We start from the raw sequence: 26148 nt of genomic DNA on the forward strand, positions 1-26148 counted from the left end.
TTCTAAATAACACTTGAACTCTTCATATCACGAACATTTGAAGTACGTATAAAAAATGCAGAATTCATGATACATTTTTTGTTGCTACATGAAGCTCGAAGACTGTAGGTCCTGTTTGGTTCATGTTCATCAGAGACACGGATATGGTAGCACATATATATTGCTTGTTTGGTGAGACATAAATTTATAATGGACATGATTATATAGAGACACTTACAAAAGACAAATATTTTGTATCTTTTCAAATAGTTAAGACATTAATTTTTAGTTTGAGATCCTAAAATCTTAATAATTTTATCCCTTTAATATTTTTATAATTCGCTCCGTATGCTTACCATGTTTAACCTAATTTCTCCTTCTTCAACTAATCTTTGTTTTCTCTCTCTAGTAGTCTCTATACACTGCTCAATACTGCTGTCCGACTTTGGGCTTTGATAGCGTTTCCCTTTATCCTCTATTTGGTGTCATCGTTCATCTTCATCTTCTCCTCATTCTTCTCCACCTCTCCCCATCTTCATCATCTTGTTCTCGTTCTTTTCTACCTCTTTCTTTTCTTTCATCTACTTCGTCACTTTCTATCTCAGATTTAATTTACATTTATTTTAATTTTAAATTTTAAATTTTTATTAAAATTTTTGAATCTGATATGGTCGTCACACCTGTAAAGCTCGGCATCACACATCACACCTCGGCCATAACTCAGCAATATACGTTACAGATACGACCTTCATGAGTAATAACTCGGCAAAACCGACGTTATGGACTAAAACCGCTGAGTAAAAGGCGACATAATAACCAGATACGTTATCAATCCTCGCCAAGACAAACGTTGAGGAAAAACCGTTACTGCTAAAGAACCGATCATATAAAAGCAAGGTAAAAGTATCTTTTTCACACACTTCTTACTTGAATCTCATACTGACTTAAGCATTGGAGTGCCTTTACAGGTACACTCCCCCCTCTCTTCCTCTTTATTGTCCACGCTTCCGCAAGTTGAAAGGAAAAGCTCGGAACTGACGAGCAAGCAGTGCAGCCTCCCGAGGAGATAGCTCGGCTGACGTTCCATATGAGTAGCCGACCTATTCTACAAGCAAGAACAACTGGCGCCCACCGTGGGGCCGAAGAGATAAATTTTTTTCCTCTTTTGGTCTCAATTTCTCCGCCTGTACCTATGGCCGACGCGCTGCCTCCTAGCCCATCCGAACTTCTTCGGATGGTGACCGAGCTGCAACAAGCAAACTAACGTATGGCAGAAGAAAATCAGAGAATGGCCGCTCAGATCACCGAGTTGAACAATGGCCGAACTGAAAATAACAACATTCGTCAGCCTCAGCCAGAGGATGCCGAACATCATTCAAACCCCACTCATGTATCTGAGACCATTCAAGTCGAGGATGCCCAGCCGGAGGACGAGAATGAGGAACCAGACGAACTCGTAGGCCCTTTCATGTCAGACGTGATGAATTTCGAATTACCACGACGATTCACTTTACCATTGACCCTCACACCTTATGATGGACTCGGAAACCCAAAAAAGTTCATCAAGAAATTCCGAACAATAATGATCGTCAATAGTGCATCTGATCCTGTTTTGTGTCGTTGTTTTCCAAATTATTTAGACGGTTCTGCACTTGATTGGCTTTGTGCTTTGCCTGCAGGTTCAATTTCGCGATTCCAACAGCTGGCTAAGCTATTTGAGGACCACTTTGCTGGCTCCGCAATTTATCTGCATGACTCAAATTATCTAAATACAATTAAGCAAGGACAAAATGAGAGCCTGAAAGACAATATGACTCGTTTTACGAAGGTCACCATAAGCATACCTGATCTCCACCCTGAAGTTCACCTTCATGCCATCAAAAACGGACTTCGACCTGGGAAATTCCAAGAGACGATCGTCGTATCTAAACCAAAAACACTCGCCGAGTTCCGAGAGAAAGCAAAAGGCCAGATTGATATTGAGGAGCTAAGACAAGCTCGGAAGTCCGACAAAACAAACTACAAAGACGAGGAAAAAGTGCATAACAGTAAGAAAAATTTTAAACTAAACCCTCGTTTTAACTCTTATACACAGTTCAACGCTAAACGGGAGGATATAATCAAAGAGATCCTGAACTCCAAATTAATCAAACCACTAAGAAAGGCGGGGACATATGAGGATACAAAACACGTCGACAAATCTAAGTACTGCGCCTTCCATCAGAAGCACGGCCACACAACCGACGAATGTGTCGTCGTAAAAGACCCCTTGGAACGGTTGGCTCGGCAAGGGCACCTTGACAAGTATATTGGAGGACACATTCAAAAACGTACTCCAACCTCAGCAGGCAATACTCCATCCGAACAACCAAGCTGAGGAAAGGACAAGCCATCCTCGACCCAGTATGACCAACCACGAGGTATCCTCAATTATATTTCAAGAGGAGGTGCTAGTGGAGGCTCATCCAACTCGGCTAGGAAAAGATCTTTCCGAACAATATACTCGGTAGAAGGAGCACAGCAGGACTACCAACTAATTCCTCAATTCCCCCAAATGACGTTCACACAAGCAGATTTCAAATCCAATATTCAAAATTTAGATGACTCTGTGGTCATCACAATTCAATTGGGAGATCTACTAGTAAAAAAGGTACTTTTAGATCCAGGGAGCAGCGCCGACGTTCTGTTTTACTCTACATTTCAGAAAATGAAGCTAAGCGACAACAACCTGCAACCAACAGGAGGAGACCTCGTCGGTTTCTCAGGTGAACGAGTCCCAATACTGGGATTAGTGTGGTTGAGAATCACACTGGGTGAGTACCCTCTATCTAAAACATATGATATTCAGTACCTAGTAGTGGATTGTTTTAGCCCATATAACCTTATACTTGGCCGACCTTTCTTAAATAAGTTCGGCGCAATAGTATCCACAGTTCACCTTTGTGTCAAGTTTTCAGTGCAGGACGAACATATCGTAACCATTCATGGGGATCACAAAGAAGCATGGCATTGCTATAACATTGGAATGAAATTTCAAAACGGACCAAAACAACCTCAAATCAACAACGTCCTCAGCACAGCTAGCAGCTCGGAACTCGCCGATCTAGACCCTAGAGCGGACTTCCTTGAGCGACCTACACCAACAGGTGAGCTACGAAAAATACATTTCAACAAGGATCCTAACAAATACACCTTTGTAGGTACAGCAATAAGCAAAGACGAACTACCTACGATAGAAAATTTTTTACAAGCAAATGCTGACTTATTTGCTTGGACGCCCTCCGATATGCCAGGCATCGACCCCCAGATCATTAGCCACAAGCTGGCTATCAACCCTTCTGTCCGACCAATTCAACAGAAGAAGAGAAACCTCGGCGAAGAAAAGAAACGAGCATCATTGGAGGAAACTCAGAAGCTGATTAATGCTAACTTCATCAGAGAGATCAGATTCACTACTTGGCTCGCCAATGTCGTTATGGTAAGGAAACAAAATGGTAAGTGGTGCATGTGCGTCGACTTTATTGATTTAAACAAGGCATGCCCAAAGGATTCTTATCCTTTACCATCCATTGACTCTTTGGTGGATAACGCCTCTGGCTATGCCACCTTAAGTTTCATGGACGCTTATTCGGGCTATAATCAGATACTTATGCACCCTTCTGACCAAAATAAAACAGCATTCATCACTGAATTTGGTAACTATTGTTATAAAGTTATGCCTTTTGGACTAAAGAATGCAGGAGCGACCTATCAGCGTCTCATGGATAAAATCTTCGCTAAACAAATCGGCCGCAACATAGAAGTCTACGTTGATGACATGGTCACCAAGACCAAAGTTGGCCACAGCCACATTGACGACCTAACCGAGATCTTCGGCCAGATCTGATCCTACAACATGCGCTTGAATCCCGAAAAGTGTGCTTTCGCCGTTGAAGGTGGCAAATTCCTCGGCTTCTTACTCACAAGTAGAGGTATCGAAGCAAACCCTGACAAGTGCCGAGCTGTTCTGGAGATGGCAAGCCCGAAGACATTAAAGGAAGTACAACGCTTAACAGAAAGATTTGCTGCCCTAGCAAGATTTGTCCCATGCTTAGCCTTAAGATCTATTCCTTTTTTTCAAGCCATGAAAAAGAAAACTATTTTTCACTGGAATGACGATTGTGAGCGAGCTTTCGCTAACCTGAAAATAACTCTCTCACAACCGCCGATTCTACAAAAATCCTTACAAGGGAAAGATTTATATTTGTATTTATCAGTTACTGACTGGGCAATAAGCTCTGCTCTTGTTACAGAAAGGGATAAAGCTCAACATCCAATTTACTTCGTCAGCAAAACGCTACAAAATGCTGAAATCAACTATCCGAGGATAGAAAAATTAGCATTAGCATTGTTATTTTCGGCAAGACGACTCCGACCTTATTTTCAGAGCCACGTCATCCATGTTCGAACCGATCACCCATTACGTCAGGCTACAAAAACCAGAAATTACGGGCAGGCTTGTAAAATGGTCGGTAGAACTATCCGAATTTGATATCAGATACCAAGCCAGAGGACCGATCAAGTCCCAATTCCTTGCCGATTTCATAGCAGAATTAACAATGCCTACTGAAGACGACCACAAAATACAATGGACATTACATGTTGATGGTTCATCTAACATTCAAGGGTGTGGAGCAGGCATTCGACTTGAGGGCAGTAATGGATTTATCCTAGAACATTCAATACATCTATCCTTCAAGGCCAGCAACAACTAAACGGAATATGAAGCCCTCGTTGCTGGACTCCAACTTTGTTTAAATCTCCAAATCTCCAATATTAAGGTATATTGCGATTCGCTTCTAGTAGTACAACAGGTAAATGACCTATTCCAGGTAAGAGATCCACTCCTTTCTAAATATCTCAAACTCATCAAATATTTATGTTCTAAATTCACTGAATTTGAAATAAATCACATACCACAAGAACAAAATCACAGAGCAGACATTCTTTCTAAGCTCGGCAGCACACAAGCCGACTTATCCATGTTGCACCAATCCACAATAACATCTCCAAGTGTTACTCTAACCGATGTTGTGAGTGTCACATAGGAAACAGATTGGCAAACACCTTTTATACATTATCTGCAAACAGGGAACATAACAGACAATATCAAAAATGCAAAACGGTTTCATCGACAAGCTTCCTTTTTCACTTTAATAAATGGCTCCCTATATCGCCAAGGATACTCCCGACCACTCCTGAAATGCCTCAACAGAAGTGAGGCAGAAATAGCATTAGCCGAAGCTCATGAAGGAATCCGCGAAACCCACACAGGAGCTCAAAGTTTGGCTTCCAAAATCCTCCAAGCAGGTCTGTTCTGGCCATCCATCAAAGAAGATACTAACAACAAAGTAAAGACATGCAACAATTGCCAAAAGCATGCTCCACTAATACACACCCCAGCCGAACAGTTACATTACTCGGACATTAGCTGGCCCTTCAACCACTGGGGGCTCGACATTCTCGGCCCATTCCCAGTAGCACCAGGTCAGGTAAAATTTCTTGTTGTTATAATTGACTACTTCTCAAAATGGGTAGAAGCCCAATCTTTAGCTAACATTACTTCACAACATATGAGATCTTTCATTTGGAAGAACATTATTTGTCGTTTTGGTCTCCCAAGACATATCATTACTGATAATGGTCGCCAGTTTGTCGATCAGAAATTTAAATCTTTTTTTCAGAACCTCAAAATCAATCATCACTTCTCATCCGTTGAACATCCACAAACTAACGGCCTCGCTGAAGCAGCAAACAAGGTCATATTACACGCTTTAAAAAAGAAGTTGGATGACGCCAAAGGCCTTTGGGCCGAACTCATACCAGAAGTCCTTTGGGAGTATAACACTACACCTCAATCATCAACGAAAGAAACCCCATTCAGGCTTGTCTATGGATCTGAAGCAATGATCCCTTTAGAAATTTCACAAGGCTCGGTCCGTACACAGATTTCCAACCACGAAGAAGCTCGGCGAGCCGAGTTAGACATCATCGAAGAAGTCAGAGACATGACAAGTATCCGACTCCATGCGGCACAGCAAGCCATAGCTCGGCGACATAATAAGCTCGTTAGAAACAGATCATTTGAACAAGGAGACTTAGTCCTCCGGAAGACAGAAACAACTCGGAAACCTCCAAACCACGGAAAGCTCGCCGCAAATTGGAACGGCCCCTACCGAATAGCCAAGGTCCTCGGCAAAGGAGCATACACATTAGAATCTATAAATGGTACTAGCTTACCTAATACCCGGAATGTTTCTTCTTTAAAGAAATTCTATAGTTAAAAGTCAGGGCCAGGCTAGTACTCTTTTTCCTACTACCAAGATTTTTTCCAAAAAAAAGGGTTTTGCTTGGAGAGGTTTTAATAAGGCTAGCCTACCTGCACCTTTGTAAATAAAGGTTCATCAATCAAACCAAATAATTTCCAGATATTCACTCCTATATTATTTGTCAATCATTAACCGAGTTAGCAATTCGAAAAGCTTTTTCAAAAGGGAACAAGCATTTTCATCAAACAATACAGCTCGGCAAACCATTCCACATCTTACCAAGATGTCCCTATCAATAAACCTACTATTGTATTCCATGCATTAGACGAATACAACTTACAAAGCGCAAATTACCAAAACAAGGATTATAACTTAATCCATCTCAAAATACAGCGCCATTTTTTGCCTAAAAAGCAAACAAGTCCATAACACAAATGTTTCAACATACAAATCCTAAACAAAATAGAAAGCTAAAAACATCACAGAAACAACAGTTCATTTCAAACAAAACTAAGTATTCTCAACTTCATCCTCCACAACACCATCATCATCAACTAGTTTACCATCTCTGACAATCTTCCCAGGATCCATCTCAGAAAAATCAACTTCAGGAGCCATAAATTTTGCCTGAATTGAAGCCCTCTCAAATCCTTCAACAAACAAATCCAAGATTTCATTTTGTTTCTTTTGTTCCATGTCTTTCAACTGAGCAGTAACCTCAATTAACCGAGTCTCCGCACTAGCCAAGTCGGCTTCCTTTTTCTTTAAGTCCTCCACATCCTTAGCATAGCTGTCTTTTGTTTCTTTCAGTAGTTTCTCAACATCACCCAATTTAGTTTGCAACTCAGTAACTGTACCTTTACTCTGGGCTAACTGATCCTTCAAAGCCTCAACCTCCTCTCTCTGAATCGCTAACTTCTTATATTTCACCTCTTGACTACGACCTAAGCTCGCCATACGAAATCCAACTACCTATAGGTTAAAACAAAAACCTAATTCAAAATTAGAGTCACATACAACTATAAAATAACAATTCAAAATGAAAAATATTTACCTGCATATACTGCCCGACGGCTATTTCCCCAACCTCATTAGCCAATGAAACATCGGCCGATGATTAGCAAATATCATCGGCCACAGACATATACGGAAAGTCACCTCCCCAAACCGATAACCCACCACTATGTTCAGAAACTTCATGAAGTTTCTTCTGGTTCATCAGAAATGAACGGATTTCTTCCAACAAAACTTCATCCCCCCTCTGACTAGATTCTTCGGATAGGTCAACAACTTCTCCCTTTCTTTTCTTCGCAAGAACTTTCCTCCGACCAGTTACAGGCTTACTAACCTCAGTGGCAACAGTAGTCTTCTCCTTATTGGATGAGGACACTTCTTTTTCTAGATTCTTATTCTTGAACCTAGACCTTAAGGAGGCAGCTGAGACACCAGGATACTTACCCCCTGTATAAACATACAAAACAAAATCAGCAACATTTCAAGCAAGGATAAAGCAAACAAAATAACAAAACTCACCCAAATATTCTATAACCGAATCCCTATTTTTCTCCCACTTTAAAATTTCAAACATAGATATCAAATCCTTTCGATCAATTTGCTTCACGAGGAACTCAATAATGCACACATTTCTCGGAGTTATCACCTCGGGTCCGAGTATATTTTGAGGCTCCGAGCACCACCACAGTGGAAACCTCTCACCTACAAACTCGTCCATATAAAAAGGAAATTACTTCTCCACACTCCTCACTTTCAGATACATCTCTTTGAATTCTTTAAAGGAAGATTTATACAACTTGAAGATACCAAACCCAGGAGTACTATTTAGATTAATCCACCCCCCTTTCCAAACCCCTTTAGCTTGAAACAGGGAAAAAAACAAATCCACAGAAGGTCTTTCCTCAAGAATTTTCATTAGTATCTCAAAACACCTCAAGAACGCCCACCCATTAGGATGCAACTGCAAAGCAGCACAATTTAGTTGCTTCAGAATTTGGCACTCAAAATCAGTAAAAGGCAACTTAACCCTCAGTTCCTCCAAAACGCAACTATGCATGTAGAAGTACTCAAACCCCTGACCCCGGTGATAAACCCTATCTTCCACACTACACGGCAACAACTCCACCTGCACTCCAGACCCAACCCTCACAACCTTACCATCATCAATCTCCTTAACAGTCGCTTCATCACAAAACAAAGATACCCGAGACTTAACATCTTCACTAACCCAATCATAAGACCAATCAATACCCTTCTTTTTATCCTTCTCAAAACCCATAAGAGAACCCAGACAATGAAAATAAAAGAAGAAGAAGGAAATGAGAAATCAGCAAAGGATACAAAGAACATGCACCTCTTTTACTCATACTGTTTCCAAAGAAGCAAGACCAAGGGTCAGGGGTAACCAAATTGAAATTTAACCCTCAAAACTCAATCACATCAAACGGTACAGTTTGTTTTGGAAACGTAAAAAGCCATTTAATAAACACAACATCTTTCTCTCTCCTCACTAATGGCTTGACACGACTCCCCACTTTCCCCACTAACATTCTTTTTAATGAAGAACGTTGAACTGGGGGCTTCATAACTAATCAATCTAACCGAGTTATAACTCATCAAGAAGCTCAACCTGCTTCATTAAAAAAAATTTCCAGGCTAAGCTTGGGGGCTGTGATATGGTCGTCACACCTGTAAAGCTCGGCATCACACGTCACACCTTGGCCATAACTCAGCAATATACGTTACAGATACGACCTTCATGAGTAATAACTCGGCAAAACCGACGTTATGGACCAAAACCGCCGAGTAAAAGGCGACATAATGACCAGATACATTATCAATCCTCGCCAAGACAGACGTTGAGGAAAAACCGTTACTGATAAAGAACCGATCATATAAAAGCAAGGTAAAAGTATTTTTTCCACACACTTCTTACTTGAATCTCATACTGACTTAAGCATTGGAGTGCCTTTGCAGGTACACTCCCCCCTCTCTTCCTCTTTATTGTTCACGCTTCCGCAAGTTGAAAGGAAAAGCTTGGAACTGACGAGCTAGCAGTGCAGCCTCTCGAGGAGATAGCTCGGCTGACGTTCCATATGAGTAGCCGACCTATTCTACAGGCAAGAACAGAATCTATTTGTATTATTCAATTGGGATTATATTTGAGAATTTTTGTTTATTTTGTAAATATTGAATTTTAATTTCAATTTGAATTTTGTTGCATTTGTGTTGTTTTGAAGATGGTGGTGCTATGATAAATTGTGATAATTTTAAAAGAGAATGAAAAAGCAGAAGTGATAATGGTGGTATCAGAATGACGAGGATAAAATTGATATTTTAATAGAATGGTGAACTTTATATTTTTGTTCATGTCTTGATTACCAAGCAAAACTTTTGTGTAATTATATATATCTTTAAACTTTTGAGACAACAACTAAACACTGCCATGGATTACACAAAAACAAAACCGATTTTTTCTTTTTTGGCAGCTGAGGTCCACTTTAACTGCTTTGGAACTGTTTCCTGTATATATGTTTTTGACCTCCGGAACTGTGATTTTGTTTTATAACTGAAACTCGGGAACTATTAGCAGGACGAAAATTAATGCCCAAGGTACTGGGCCACTGGCCTATTATAGGGATAGGTTAGACGAGTCCTTTTAACCTCTGGTCCTTGCTGATTCATATTTTATTTTGTTAACATTCAAAAGCTTTCCCTTTAGTTGAACGGTACTTCGTTCGACTTTAAAAACCCAAAAAGAAAAAATTAGCCAAATAAAAAAGAAAAAAGAAAATGACCACGCTATCCGTTCAAACCAAAAGAAATCCCTATTCCCAGAGTTTGGCCCAAAACGAAAAAAAACCCCTTTAAAAAGAACATTATATCTCTATATGAACCCGTTTAGCATGGAAAATGTAAAAACGGATTTTAGCCCGCGAACTTTTAAGTGAAAAGTTTAGATAAATGTTAATTGAGTTAATTTTATACCAAGTAACTAAACTTGCAATAAAATTAGTTTAGCTCCTAACTGCCTTTTTTTTTTTTAAAAAAAATAAAGGTAAATTTTTCAAACAAAAAATTTCAAGGAAGAAAGCAAAGAAAATTATCAATTAAGAATGAGATCTATCCAACATTTCGTTTCACAGTCAAAGAATATTAATTAAAAGCAGCCGTAACCCATCAATTTGAGAAAGGATTGAGATCCGGATCCAACATTTCGTTACGCATTCATACAATTTTTCAGTTTCATTAAGGACATAAAAGGTCACAAGCATTATAACAACGTTTAAGGTTTACCTTTTAAGTCTTTAACCATCTTAATTAGAGAGCCAAAATAGTGTAATTACCATTAAGTCAAAACCTGTGTGCTCTCGGTCCCAGTTGAATTAATCAATTAATTAAACAAACCAAAAGATGTAAAGAACAAATTTTTACAGGTCCAAAATTCTCTACCATCCTAAGGTTTTTTGTGCTGCCTAAAACCATCCATTAATTAAGATTTACATGTTCCACTTTCCGGCGAGACTACCCCCAAAACCTCGCCACACCGGAAAAACCCTTACATGGCCTGCAACGACTCCGGCCGCCATAAAATATCCGTCGTATCCGCATAATCAAACAACCCATCTATCATTACGTAACCGTTTTCGCTGTCATCGTAGTCCACCCACCCACCATTGCCAAACCCAAATGCTTCGTATCCCCTGAAATCATCTTCAATCCCTAGAAATCCGGTTAGGTCCAATCCATCCGGACCAACCCGACCCGATTCTTCGATTTCAGGCTTAACCTCCTCGTTCGGTGTTACCGTCGGCGGCAACCCTAGTTCGTCGTCCGATGCCTCCAAGAGATATCCCAAGTTCGGAATGAAATCCCCGAATTCGGGAACCGGGTTCGAATCTTGACCCGGTGCGAGTATTTCTTCCTCGAAGCTCTTGATGACGGAGTCAAGGCCTTGGAAGGTTGAGTCACGCTCCGCCACATTGTCCATATCGTCAAGAATGTTGAGGATTTCACCGTGGAGCTCGTCAACCACCGAGTTCTCCGATTCGATCCGGACGAGTTCCCATCCTCCCGATTCCTCGCACGACTCGGCTGAGTTAACCCGGGTGAGCTGAGAAACGGGCGAGTCAACTCGAGGAATCTTGGACTCGGGCGACTCGGTGTCCGAGTCGTCCCGAACTCGCTTCTTGTTGTTGCATTCCTCCATTTAGGGTTCAAGAGAAAAATAAGAAAAGAACAGAAAATGTTTAGGCTATGTTAGAGTGAAGTAGGAGAGAGAGGTGGATGGAGTGTAGAGAGAGAAAACGAAGTGTTACGGTTGAGGGAGAAAGACAAGGAAGAGGGTATATATAATGGTGGAAAAAGAAGGATAAATAGGGCTTCAGGTTCGCTCACTTTAATTCGTAAACGGCAGAGAGAGACAGGCGCGTGCATATCGGGAAAAAGCCACGACTAATCTTTTCTTTTTTTATTTTTGTTAAGAAAAAGAAATCTTATAACGAACTGTATTTGTAACTGATATTTTTTATTAACAAAAACCAGTTGGCTTATTTCTTTGGTGGTGGGATCCACTGGTCATTATTACAGCAAGGGGGAGGATATTTTTTTGTTTCATTTGTGGCAATTAACTAAATTTGAACAAAGGTTTCAAGTCCGTCGGTGAGGGCCCACCGACATAGGAGGAATCATATGGTTGATTTTTAATTTTCTTTTTTGACTTTTTTGCATATTATTATTTTTTATTTTTTTTATTCTGCGTTTTGGGTTTTGGAATTCTGGAGTGGTCACTAGTCTTGGAATGTTCCCACCGGTGGTGGAGCGCTGTTGTTGGATTCTTGGTTTGGCTTGGCTTTGCTTTGTTTTGCTGTCCTCATTTCTTTTATTTTTTTGAGAATGAGAATACAACTACTATTTTCATTTTTAGAAAGATTAGACCAAGATTTTTCCTTGGTTTTTTTGACAAATTCTTTGTGGTTTTTTGATAGAGCAAGTATTCAAACGTCAATAGTTGTTTGGATTACGGTTGAACTTACCTGTATATTGCCGCCAATTGTCTGGCTTACCCGTTGAATCTCATTTGTTGGCAGTTTTATCCTTTTTTTTTTCATGTTCGTCTTTATTTGACTAATATATTTGGATACAACATTGATTTTCGGCTAAACCGGATGCTTTTACTCTCTTACACACAACAACTATCCAAATTCCAAAGGCAAGTTAGTAGTGGACAAATCTATCTATAAAACCTAATAACAAATTGACATACACAAATTTGATTATTTATATTATCCGTTTACCTCTATGAATTAAATATTTATATTCTCTTGTTATAAAGTATAATACTTGATGCCAATGAGTAATAGTTCAAATAGCATAGACTCCCCATACTCAATTAAGAGGTTGCGGGTTCGAGTCTCCTATCTTTCCAAATTTTTGCTAATGAATAATAGCTCAAATGGCATAGACTCCCCATACTCAATTAAGAGGTTGCGGATTTGAGTCTCCTATCTTTCCAAATTTGCCAATGAATTATAGCTCAAATGACATAATCTTTCCATACTCAATTAAGAGGTTACGGGTTCGAGTCTCCTATCTTTGGTAAAAAAAAAAAAAAAGTATAATACTTGATAAAATACTAGTGCATGCCAATCTAGAATTATAACATTTTTATAAATACAAATTCATTAAAATAATAAAATAATCAAATTTATCATGATTTAATAATCAAATATTTTTTATAAATATAACATGTATTTTTTATTTCTTTTTACAGTAGAAAAAGATTTATTTATAAAATAGTCATTCAATACTTGTAGATAATTTTAATCTCTTTTGTTTTTAAATCTATAAAAAAGATACTACAACATAGTAAGATATCATTTTTTATTATTCGAATAAACTTCAATCCTTTATGGATCAATAAATATTTTAATGTACAAAAAATATACCAATTATTTATACCCTATCTCAAAACATAAAACTAGACCCAATAAAAATAAAGGTATACCCAAAAAAGGATGATCTCTTCTACTTGCCCAATCTCACAAGAGGTTGGGTACGATAAGGAGGTCTAGCCCTGCTTATTCAAATAAATAACTACCTCCCTAAATATCTCATACTATCTCTACCTCCTTTAGAAGGTAGATCTGAACAAACTCCTAAGATAAAGAGAACGGTTATCCACCTACAAAGGTGAAACTGTTCCAAAAGGTTGTTACCACTCTACTATAAATACACTGACATCTCTCAGGTATATTTAAGATTCAATCTACTAAAAACATGCTTAAAGCCCTTGCTAACTTAAGCATCGGAGTTTTTTGTAGGTACCACCCCCACCTCCTCACGAGAAACTCAGACGGCGGCACCTCAGCACCAGAACAAGTCGGATGCTGCCTCGGAAGGAGTCTGGATCTCACGTTCAGGCTCAAATCACTGTTTCATGTAATGCTCGAAACATTGGCGCTGTTGCTGGGGACTTGGAGGTCTACATCCACATATGGCGGATAATCAGTATGAAGACAGTCATACGGCGTCTGAGTCGGAACCAGAGCCCTACCACGATGACCTGACGCTAGCATTGTCTCTACCCTAAGAGAGAACAAATTCTCCCCCGTAGGGAAGGAATGTCGGGAAACCCTCATCCACGGCGAATTTATTTGGAGGTCCACCTGCCCGAAGATGAAGAACCTCCCCATCCGACGGAAATACTTGGTTTAGCGGCCACCGTGGACGATTAGAACAATTCGAGCTGGAGGCTAAGCGACAACAAAAAATAGAACAGAAGTTACGAAAAGAAGTACAATGACGAAAAGAGCTGGAGGAAAAGCTCTTGAGGTTAGAAGTCGACCTCCGAAGACGGAGTGATCGGGAGGAAAGGCCTCTTGGATGTGAAGATCCGTTTGTTGAAGAGATCATGCGAGCTAAGGTTCCCAGAAATTTCAAAACTCTTGACATGAATCTCTATGACGGAATGATCGATCTAAGGCATCACCTTAGCAATTTCAAAAGTCGGATATATCTAGTCGATGCCTCTTATGCGAGTCGTTGCAAAGCCTTCCTGATAACTTTAATTAAAGCTACAATGAAGTGGTTCGATAACTTACCTCCCAAGTCGGTGACTTGCTTTGATGACATGGTAAGGAAGTTTCTTACCATATTTTCAATATAGAAAGACAAAGTAAAACACGTTTCAAGCCTGCTAAGGGTTAAATAAGAAGTTGGAGAGACACTCCGAGACTATATGGAGAGATTTAACAAAGTCTGCCTGGAAATACAAAACTTACCTACTGAAGCAATGATAACGAGGTTGGTTAATGGCCTCAAAGAAGGGCCGTCCTCCCAATCTATATCCAAGCGACACCCGATTTTCTTATATGAAGTATAAGAGTGGGCAAAAAATACATCGACGTGGAGAAAAATTTTCAACTTAGAGAGCCTCCCCTGAGACTCAATCTGTCCTACCCAACACGGGATAAGGAAAAGGAAGTTAAGAAAAAAAAGAAGAGTATAACTTGAAAAATCCTCGAAGGTATCATAACTACACCTCACTCCGAGTTTCTCTTATAGATGTCTACAGAGAGATATGTCACACTGAAAAGCTTCCACCTCCTCGGCCTATCAAGCATAAAAAGACCGGAAGTCGGACAGAATATTGTGAGTATCACAAGCTGTTTGGGCATTCTACTAATGATTGTTATGACTTAAATAATGTCATAGAAAAACTGGTTAGGAAAGATCGGTTAAAAAGGTACCTGGACGAGAGATCGAATAATCAAAGAAAGAGAAAAATAGATGAGGACGGAGGACGGCAAGAACGTCCCCCGCAAACTCCTAAACGACATATATATATATATATTACTAGCAGCAGTTGTCTCTACACCTCACTTGTGTATGAAGTTTTTCCCTGCAGAAGGAATGGTCACCATAAAAGGAGATTAAAATTTGGCACATAGGTGTTACAATAAAAGCCTTAATTTAAAAGGCAGCCCAGGCGAAAAAGAAGTTAACACTATTGAGCTCGGTGGTATCCGAACTTGGGAAGAATTATGTCCCAAACCTGAAAGAAAGATAGAAAAATACAAATTGGGGATCGTAACGAAAAGACAATGAGTATAGGGGCCAACCTAGAGGAAGGTCTAAAAGCATAGTTTATTGATCTCTTACAAAGAAACTCCGACCTCTTTGCTTAGAAAACCTCCGATATGCTTGGTATAGATCCCGACCTGATGTCTCATAAACTCGTTGTCTACTCGGGATCTCGACCTATTCAACAAAGGCATTGGAAACTCGGTCTCGAAAGGACACAGGTCATGGAGGAACAGGTGCAGGCATTGTTAGAAGCTGGATTCATAAAGGAGGTAAAGTATCTATTGTGGCTGGCTAACGTAGTTGTGGTAAAAAAGCAAAATGAAAAATGGAGGATGTGTGTCGATTACACTAACCTCAACAAGGTCTGCCCTAAGGATCCATACCCTTTCCCAAGCATTGACACCCTGGTTGATTCAGCCTTAGGATATTGGTATTTGTCCTTCATGGACGCATACTCAGGATACAATCAAATCCTGATGTTTAAGGCATACTAGAAAAATACCTCTTTCATCACTCCCAATGCTAACTTCTATTATGCAGTAATTGTAACAGCTTCACTATCAGAATGTCACGCTTCCAGCTACGCCACTATGATAGCGAGAATATTACGATAAATTTCCTATATTTAATAATAAGATGTGAGCTTTTAACTGGAAACTGTATCACTGTTTTCTTGGAAAAACCAAAAATACTTTTAAATTTTTACCAACATATATATATATATATACAAACAGAAACAACACAGCTAAGGACTTAGCAAAAACTTCATCAGCTTCCTCGTCTGTCCTGAAAAGGAAAGTCTGTAGGGGGTGGGTGAGAACATCATCCTTGCTGGTTCTTAGTAGAGGGTTTTTAAGAATTGTCATAAGAAGAAATTTTAAATAAAACTATTTTCAATGCAGTGATCTTTAGTTCATTATCCAAATCTAAAACTCATATTTTTCTTATAAAAATTTCATACAAAATAACATTCCATATATTTCACCACTTACTAAGGAACCATTTTAACCAAAACTTACCATTGATCTAACTAATCATGGCCTCCAGCCCAAGCACAATCAATTCACAGCCTCCGACCTAACACATAATCAAATCAACAATCAAATCATAACATCAGGAAACGACGCTCAACATCATCACCACCAGCATGAAGGATCTCTCAGAAGCAAACACAAGCAAGACAGATAAGGAAAACACAAATATGGAACAGATACAGCAAATAGAACAGGTAGCAATTAATTACAGATAAGAAACTAGGCAGGCAAAAATAAATGCATACTCAAACAAAATATACAAGTGCATATGATGCATGTGTACCCTATGGTCGATGATATCATCTGTCGGTTATACAGCCAAACCCGATATCTTCGGTAACGAACCTTGGACAAAAACACCACATCATGGAGCAATGGGACTAAGCCACAACCCTTGCATACTACCCGCTTAACGTAGAGCAAGTGGAATGAATGACTACTCCTGCGTACTACCCAGGCGGGTGTTTACAAACTCAACCTGGAACAAATGAGACAAACCACAACCTTTGCTACTGCCTAGGTGTCTTAATTACTAACTCGGAGCAAGTGGGACTAACCACAATTCTTGCGTACTGTCCAGGTATCTCAATTACTAACCTGGAGCAAGTAGGACGAACCACAATCCTTGCGTACTGCCCAGGTGTCTCAAACATCAAAATCTCTTTTAAAAACAATTCAAATCCATTTCTATTTCATAAAACTCCTTTTCACCAAATCAAAAGTCTCAAATTTTTATAAAAAAAATTTCTGCAGCATCTGACGTGGCGGAAATTGGCGAGTTAAGAAATTGTTATAAGAGATACGTTGCAAGTACAGTTCTTAACCAACCAAAAATCCACTTATCAATTTAGAAGGGTTGTCACAAAATTAAAATTAAAATACTGGGAGTATGAATCCCAGGTCGACTCCCAACGAGTTGTAGAAAGATGTGCTATTTTATTAATAAGATGTTTTCTAAAAATGGTTGAGTTGATAAATAGGAAATTAAATCAGAGAATTTATGTAATTTAAATAAAAAACCTTGACCGGGAGTAGATTAGTTGGAAGCCCTATCCTTGATGGAGTTCTCTCAAGATAAAAGTGATAATTAAAGGTTCCCTGCTCAGTTATCCTTTACCAGATAAAGGAAAGTTAAGCAAGTTGGAAGTCAGTTTCTATTCACCAGTTCTAATCATCTCCCTTGGGAAGGACTAGTGTCAGTGATTAGAGGGCGACCCAACGCGAAACCCAACTATAATTTTACTTTTGAGCATCCAACTCAAGGTCCTCCTTTCAATCAACTCCCAATCAAGTTATGAAACTACTCACTCATTATGATTGTAAAATCCATGAAATAAGAAAGGGAAATATTGAAAGACATGATAAATAGTAATCAAAAGGATCAATTAAAAATAAAAATAGTTCTTGTATTAATAAATTCTAAAAATAATCCAATAATAATTCTAAGTAAATGAAGGATATGGAAGAGTAAGTGACAAGTAAGGAAACAAACTAGAATGACGAAGTCTTGACGGAAGTAATAACTCTTCTCAATATCCCAGTCCAAAAAGCAATAAAATCAAAATCCTAAGAACTATGAATGTGTAGAGAAAAAAACCTAGAGGAGGAGTAAAATCATATCTAAAACTAAAATTATGCGGAATGAATGTTGTCTCTCGTCTCTGCATGTTTTCTGGCTCTAATCTGCTTTTCTGGGCCGAAAATTGGGTCAAAACAGGGCCCAAAATCGCCCCCAGCGAATTCTGCAGATTCTGCAGATCGCGCATGTTACGCGATCGCGTCATTCACGCGTTCGCGTCATTCACACGTTCGCGTCATCCAGCGTTTTACCTTGCCACGCGTGCGCGTCGTCCACGCATTCGTGTCACTTGTGCAGTTTCCAATCTGCGCGGTCGCGTGAGTCATGCGTCCGCGTCACTACAATTTCCTCTATTTCGCGTGGTCGCGTGAGCCATGCGTTCGCGTCACTTCTCGCTGGTCATCTCCTTAATTTCTTGTATTCCTTCCATTTTTGAAAGCTTCCTTTCCAATCTCCAAGTCATTCATGCCCTATAAAATCTGAAACACTTGACACACAGATCACGGCATCGAATGGGATAAAGAAAAATTAAAGTGCAAAATTAAAAGTCTCTAGGAAGCAGCTATTCAACCATGAAGTAATTTCGGGAAGGAATTATAAATGCATGCTAATCATATGAATAAGTGGGTAAAGATTCGATAAAACCACATAATTAAGCACAATATAAACCATAAAATAATGGTTTATCAACCTCTCCTAAAAATTGGACTTTGCTACCCTTCAAGGGTCCCAACCAAACTATTTCTCAGCCTTTTCCAACGGGTTAAAAACCAAATCATTTACCAATCAAACAAAATTCAAACTTCTAAATATTAAATTATTTTTTATATCAAACCAATTCAAAATCAAACCACTTCCAAAATCAAATCATTTCCATATTCAAATCATTTCCAATTCTCAAAATCATTTTTGATAAATCAACAAAACTAATTCTAATATCTCAAATCGTTTTCAATACCGATTCATTTTCAATATCAAATTAACTCCAAAACCAAGAAAATCACTTTTCATAATATTCAATCAAATCAACTTTCCAAATCAATTTCTTATCAACAACTGCATGCAGACCGAAACAAATCAATAATTCAATCAAGCAAATAATTTCATTTATCTAAAGCAATTCAATTCAATCCTTAAGACTCACGTAATCATAAAATTATATTTTTCATATTAATATCGACTTGTAACAATTTTTGAAAGTAAAATGAGTTTAAGAAAAGTGCCCTTACCTCGAATAGTCGAAACCAATAAACCAAACGCGTCAAAAAACCCTTTTCTCTTGGGCTGCAACCAGTGATAGCTGCAACCCCAGCTCTACTATATCCGTAGCCGCAGCAGCAACTTTAATTCACCAAGATGCAATAACCAGGACTCTATCCCAAAGCATTAATATCGCAAAAATCTCAGCAACATATAATAGAAATAGCGACTTAAAAGGTTCGGAACAAGGAACAGCTTACCAGACTTATGAATAACTGAGAAAACGGAGTAGCGGCAACTCTGGTGACGACGCAACAGCTTGATGTTGCATGGAATAGACACTAAACTCAACACGCAAGACCCGAAACGCGACCCTACGTTACCAACATCTCAGAACCTTTAACTACTCAGAACAGAATACTGATTTCAAGGATTTCAGAAACGAAAATGCTTACCAAGAAGACAGGGGCTCCAGCGACAATTTTCGGTGGCAGAATGGCGGCTACAGCAGCAGACAGCTCGACGGCAGTAAGGAGGCATGGTGGCAAGGTTCCCTCCCCCTCCGGCAATGATCCCCACAGTAGTAACGTCCCGATCTCTGTCTGTTTCTCTCTCTCTCTCTCTCTCTCTCTCTCTCTCTCTCTCCCCCCTTTGAGGTCCTCTTCTCGGCGACTCCAACGGCGGCAGCGACGGCCGGGCGGTGACGAAGTGGCAGCGCTGCTTCCTCTTCTCCCTCACAAACTCGTCTCTCTTCCTCTCCTACGTTCATTGTGTGATGATGAGCGGATATTTTATACACTTTTTGGGGTTAATTTCATGTAGTTTTTAGTATGTTTTAGTTAGTTTTTAGTATATTTTTATTAGTTTCTAGGCAAAATTTATATTTCTGGACTTTACTATGAGTTTGTGTATTTTTCTGTTATTTCAGGTATTTTCTGGCTGAAATTGAGGGAGCTGAGCGAAAATTTGATTCAGGCTGAAAAAGGACTGCAGATGCGGTGGGACTCTGACCTCCCTGCACTCGAAATAGATTTTCTGGAGCTATAGAAGTCCAAATGGCGCTCTCTCAATTGCGTTGGAAAGTAGACATCCAGGGCTTTCCAGTAATATATAATAGTTCATACTTTGCTCAAGGATAAATGACGTAAACTGGCGTTCAATTCCAGTTCCATGTTGCATTCTGGCGTTAAACGCCAGAAACAGGTTACAAGTTGGAGTTAACGCCCAAAACAGGTTACAACCTGGCGTTTAACTCCAGAAACAGCCTAGGCACGTGTAAAGCTCAAGTCTCAGCCCCAATACACACTAAGTGGGCCCCAGAAGTAGATTTCTGCACTATCTATCATAGCTTATTCATTTCCTGTAAACCTAGGTTACTAGTTTAGTATTTAAACAACTTTTAGAGATTTATTTTGTACCTCATGACATTCTCACGTTTTACGTTGTATCTCTACGGCATGAGTCTCTAAACTCCATGATTGAGGGTGAGGAGCTCTGCTGCGTCTCGATGAATTAATGCAATTACTTCTATTTTCTATTCAACCACGCTTGTTTTTATTCTAAGATATTCACTCGTACTTAACCATGATGAATGTGATGATCCGTGACACTCATCATCATTCTCAACCTATGAACGCGTGCCTGACAACCACTTCCGTTCTACCTTAGATTACGTGTGTATCTCTTGGCCTCCTGGTTCATGATCAGAGTCTTCGTGGTATAGGCTAGAATTATTGGCGGCCATTCCTGAGATCCGGAAAGTCTAAACCTTGTCTGTGGTATTCCGAGTAGGATCTGGGAAGGGATGACTGTGACGAGCTTCAAACTCGCGAGTGTTGGGCGTAGTGACAGACACAAAAGAATCAACGGATTCTATTCCAACATGAGTGAGAACCAACAGATGATTAGCCGTGCGGTGACAGCGCATTTGGACCATTTTCACTGAGAGGATAGATGGTAGCCATTGACAACGGTGATCCACCAACATACAGCTTGCCATGGAAGGAGAGCTGCGTGCGTGAGGAAGAAGACAGTAGGAAAGCAGAGATTCAGAAGGCAAAGCATCTCTAAAACCTCAATCTGTTCTCCACTACTGCATACAAGTACTATTTAATTTATGCTTTTTACTCTTCATAAATATAATCACTTTTATTATTGATCTCCTGACTAAGAATTACAAAATAACCATAGCTTGCTTCAAGCCGACAATCTCCGTGGGATCGACCCTTACTCACGTAAGGTATTACTTGGACGACCCAGTGCACTTGCTGGTTAGTGGTACGAGTTGTGAAAAGTGTGATTCACAATTCGTGCACCAAGTTTTTGGCGCCGTTGCCGGGGATTGTTCGAGTTTGGACAATTGACGGTTTATTTTGTTGCTTAGATTAAGAAAATTTTTCTTTTTGGTTTAGAGTCTTCTATTATTGTTTTTGGTTGAATTTTTTTTTAAATCCTTATTTTCTCTTTTTAAATTTTTCGAAAATTTTATAAACTGATAATTGAGTTTTTCTGTTTGAGTTTAGTTTCATATTTTAAGTTTGGTGTCCTTTCTTCATGTTCTTGTTGTTCTTGTGAGTCTTCAAAGTGTTCTTAAGTCTTCCTTGTGTTTTGATCTTAAAATTTTTAAGTTTGGTGTTCCTTGGTGTTTTTCCTCCAAAATTTTCAAAAATAAGGAGCATTAAATCTAAAAACTTTAAGTCCTGTGTCATTTTATTGTTTTTCTCTTTCCTCATTAAATTCAAAAATATCTTTTCTCTTTATTTTAAATTTAATTTTCGAAAATTACTTTTAAAAATTCAGATTTTTATTTTAAAATCAAATCCTTTCAAAATTCAAAATCTTTTTCAAAAATCATATACAGAGTTTTTCAAATATTCTCAATTAAGCAATTATTCTCATTTTCAAATTTATTTTTCCCTTGGTTTTCGAAATTTTCATTTTAAATTTCTAATTATTTTATTTTATTTTATCTTATTATTTTTATTTATCTTAATAATTTGGTTTGTTCTACTTCAATAAAATAAAAACAAAAATATATCTTCTTTACAATTCACATCAATTTCATTTTATCCATCATGGATCTAAGTGGAAATGAACAGTCCAGAAGGACTCTGGGATCATATGCTAATCTCACTACTGCTGCATATGGGAGTAGTATCTGTATACCCCCATCAAGACAGGCAGTTTTGAGCTAAATCCTCAACTCATTGTCATGGTGCAGCAAAACTGCCAGTATTTTGGTCTTTCACAGGAAGAACCTACTGAGTTTCTGGCACAATTCTTGCAAATTGCTGACACAGTACGTGACAAGGAGGTAGATCAAGATGTATACAGACTGTTACTATTTTCGTTTGCTATAAAAGATCAAGCTAAAAGGTGGTTAAATAACCAACCCACAGCAAGCATAAGGACATGGAAACAGTTATCAGACAAATTCCTGAATCAATATTTCCCTCCAAAAAGGATGACACAGCTAAGGCTGGACATCCAAGGCTTTAAATAAGAGGATGACGAATCCCTTTATAATTCCTGGGAGAGGTACAGAGGGATGCTAAGGAAATGCCCCTCTGAAATGTTTTTAGAGTGGGTGCAATTAGACATCTTCTACTAAGGGCTTACAGAAGGAGCTCAGATGTCCTTAGACCACTCAGCTGGTGGATCTATACACATGAGGAAAACTATTGAAGAGGCTCAAGAGCTTATTGATATAGTTGCCAGAAATCAGCATCTGTACATAAGCAGTGAGTCCTCCATAAAGGAAGAAGCCAAAGCAGTGTCTACTGAACTTGGTCCTCCAGAACAAGTTGCTGAACTCAATCAACAATTGTGTTTTCTAACAAAGCAGCTAGCAGAATTCAAGGAGATGCTACAATACACTAAAAATGCTAATAAAAATATGGAGGCACAATTGAATCAGACAAAACAGCAATTATTAAAGCAGATAACAGAGGAGTGCCAGGCAGTTCAATTAAGAAGTGGGAAAACATTAAATACCTCACTTCAGAGCAGCAGAAAGCCAAGAAAAGAACAACTGACAGAGGATGAGCAAAAAATTATCCAAAATCCCTCTGAGGACAGTAAGGGCCCAGAGAGGAACGACTCTGGCGTTCAAACGCCAGAAAAGGATGCAAGGTTGGCGTTAAACGCCCAACCCACGCACAGTTCTGGCGTTCAAACGCCAGGAACAGGCAAGGAGCTGGCGTCAAACGCCCAATGGAAGCTCAATTCTGGCGTTCAAACGCCAGAAACAGGTAGGAAGTTGGCATCCAACTCCAATCAAACTTCCAACCCTGGCATTCAAACGCCAGTGAGGGATCAGACACACACAAGTGCTGATAGCAACCCCTCTAAAAAGACTTCTCCAACCACTTCTGTAGGAAATAAACCTGCAGCAATCAAGGTTGAGGAATACAAAGCCAAGATGCCTTATCCTCAAAAACTCCGCCAAGAGAAGCAGGATAAGCAATTTTCTCGCTTTGCAGACTACCTCAGGACTCTTGAAATAAAGATTCTGTTTGCAGAGGCACTTGAGTAAATACCCTCTTATGCCAAGTTCATGAAAGAGATCTTGAGTCATAAGAAGGATTGGAGAGAAACTGAAAGAGTTCTCCTCACTGAGGAATGCAGTGCAGTCATTCTGAAGAGCTTCCCAGAAAAGCTTAAAGATTCCGAGAGCTTTATGATACCATGCATATTAGAGGGTGATTGCACCAAGACAGCTTTATGTGATCTTGGGGCAAGCATCAACCTAATACCTGCATCCACTATCAGAAAGCTTGGTTTAACTGAAGAAGTCAAACCAACTAGGATATGTCTCCAACTTGCTGATGGCTCCATTAAATACCCATCAGGCGTGATTAAAGACATGATTGTCAGGGTTGGGCCATTCGCCTTTCCCACTGACTTTGTAGTGCTGGAAATAGAGGAGCACAAGAGTGCTACTCTCATTCTAGGAAGACCTTTCCTAGCAACTGGACGAACTCTCATTGATGTCCAAAAGGGGGAAGTAACCCTGAGAGTCAATGAGGATGAGTTTAAGTTGAATGTTGTCAAAGCCATGCAGCATCCAGACATACCAAAAGACTGCATGAAAGTTGATCTTATTGACTCTTTGGTAGAGGAGATCAACATGGCTGAGAGTCTCGAATCAGAGCTGGAAGACATCTTTAAAGATGTTCAGCATGATCTGGAGGATTCAGAGGAATTGAAAGAGCCTCTGGAAATCCCTCAGGAAGAGGAAAAACCTCCTAAACCCAAGCTCAAACCGTTACCACCATCCCTGAAATATGCATTTCTGGGAGAAGGTGACACTTTTCCAATGATCATAAGCTCTGCTTTAAATTCACAGGAAGAGTAAGCACTACTTCAAGTGCTAAGGACACACAAGACAGCTCTTGGGTGGTCCATAAGTGACCTTAAGGGCATAAGCCCAGCTAGATGCATGCACAAGATCCTATTGGAGGATGATGCTAAGCCAGTGATTCAACCACAGAGGTGGTTAAATCCAACCATGAAGGAAGTGGTGCAAAAAGAGGTTACCAAGTTACTAGAGGCTGGGATTATTTATCTTATTTCTGATAGCCCCTGGGTGAGCCCTGTCCAAGTTGTCCCCAAAAAGGGAGGCATGACAGTGGTTCATAATGAAAAAAACGAACTGGTTCCTACAAGAACAGTTACAGGGTGGCGCATGTGTATTGACTATAGAAGACTCAATACAGCCACCAGAAAGGATCATTTTCCTTTACCATTCATAGACCAGATGTTAGAAAGACTAGCAAGTCATGATTATTACTGCTTTTTGGATGGCTATTTAGGCTACAACCAATTTGCAGTAGATCCCCAGGATCAAGATAAAACAGCATTCACATGTTCATCTGGAGTATTTGCCTACAGAAGGATGCCATTTGGGCTGTATAATGCACCTGCAACCTTTCAGAGATGCATGCTCTCTATTTTCTCTGATATGGTGGAAAATTTTCTGGAAGTCTTCATGGATGACTTCTCAGTATATGGAGACTCATTCAGCTCCTGTCTTGATCACCTAACACTGGTTCTGAAAAGATGCCAAGAGACTAACCTGGTTTTAAACTGGGAAAAATGTCACTTTATGGTGACTGAAGGGATTGTCCTTGGGCACAAGATTTCGAACAAGGGAATAGAGGTGGATCAAGCTAAGGTAGAGGTAATTGAAAAATTACCACCACCTGCCAATGTTAAGGCAATCAGAAGCTTTCTGGGGCATGCAGGATTCTATAGGAGGTTTATAAAGGATTTTTCAAAAATTGCAAAACCTCTAAGCAACCTGCTAGTTGCTGACACGCCATTTGTGTTTGACACAGAGTGTCTGCAGGCGTTTGAAACTCTGAAAGCTAAGCTGGTCACAGCACCAGTCATTTCTGTACCAGACTAGACATTACCATTCAAACTAATGTGTGATGCCAGTGACCATGCCATTGGTGCAGTATTAGGGCAGAGGTATGACAAGCTTCTGCATGTCATTTATTATGCTAGCCGTGTTTTAAATGATGCCCAGAAAATTATACAACCACAGAGAAAGAATTACTTGCAGTGGTTTATGCCATTGACAAGTTTAGATTATACTTGGTAGGATCAAAAGTGATTGTGTACACTGACCTTGCTGTTCTTAAATATCTACTTACAAAACAGGATTGAAAACCCATGCTCATAAGATGGGTATTGCTTCTGCAAGAGTTTTATATAGAAATAAGAGACAGAAAAGGGACAGAGAACCAAGTGGTTGATCATCTGTCCCGGATAGAGCCAGTAGAAGGGGCGTCCTTTCCCTCTATTGAGATCTCTGAAACCTTTCCGGATGAGCATTTGTTCGTCATTCAGGAAACAGCATGGTTTGCAGACATTGCAAACTATAAAGCTGCAAGGTTCATACCCAAGGAGTACAACAGGCAACAAAAGAAAAAATTAATTA

At 39.5% G+C, this 26148-nt stretch overlaps 3 protein-coding genes across 3 annotated transcripts; 2 read left to right on the forward strand and 1 right to left on the reverse strand.

Annotated features, from left to right (window-relative positions):
• The first annotated feature begins 1267 nt into the window (after positions 1–1267).
• LOC107632963 (uncharacterized) lies at positions 1268–2356 on the forward strand. Its single transcript, XM_016336603.1, has one exon. It carries the CDS (start codon positions 1268–1270, stop codon positions 2354–2356), a length of 1089 nt encoding a protein of 362 aa, XP_016192089.1.
• A 177-nt stretch (positions 2357–2533) lies between these two features.
• On the forward strand, positions 2534–3865 carry LOC148570348 (uncharacterized). The gene has a single exon (XM_088506988.1). The coding sequence runs from the start codon at positions 2534–2536 to the stop codon at positions 3863–3865; it is 1332 nt and encodes a 443-aa protein (XP_088363114.1).
• Positions 3866–10622: 6757 nt separating this feature from the next.
• Positions 10623–11756, reverse strand: LOC107630324 (uncharacterized). The gene has a single exon (XM_016333420.3). It carries the CDS (start codon positions 11509–11511, stop codon positions 10861–10863), a length of 651 nt encoding a protein of 216 aa, XP_016188906.1. The 5' UTR covers positions 11512–11756; the 3' UTR covers positions 10623–10860.
• Between the last annotated feature and the right edge of the window lie 14392 nt (positions 11757–26148).

Source organism: Arachis ipaensis, chromosome B3 (assembly GCF_059453495.1).
Source record: "Arachis ipaensis isolate K30076 ecotype BB chromosome B3, ASM5945349v1, whole genome shotgun sequence".
In the NCBI taxonomy this organism is placed as follows: domain Eukaryota; kingdom Viridiplantae; phylum Streptophyta; class Magnoliopsida; order Fabales; family Fabaceae; genus Arachis; species Arachis ipaensis.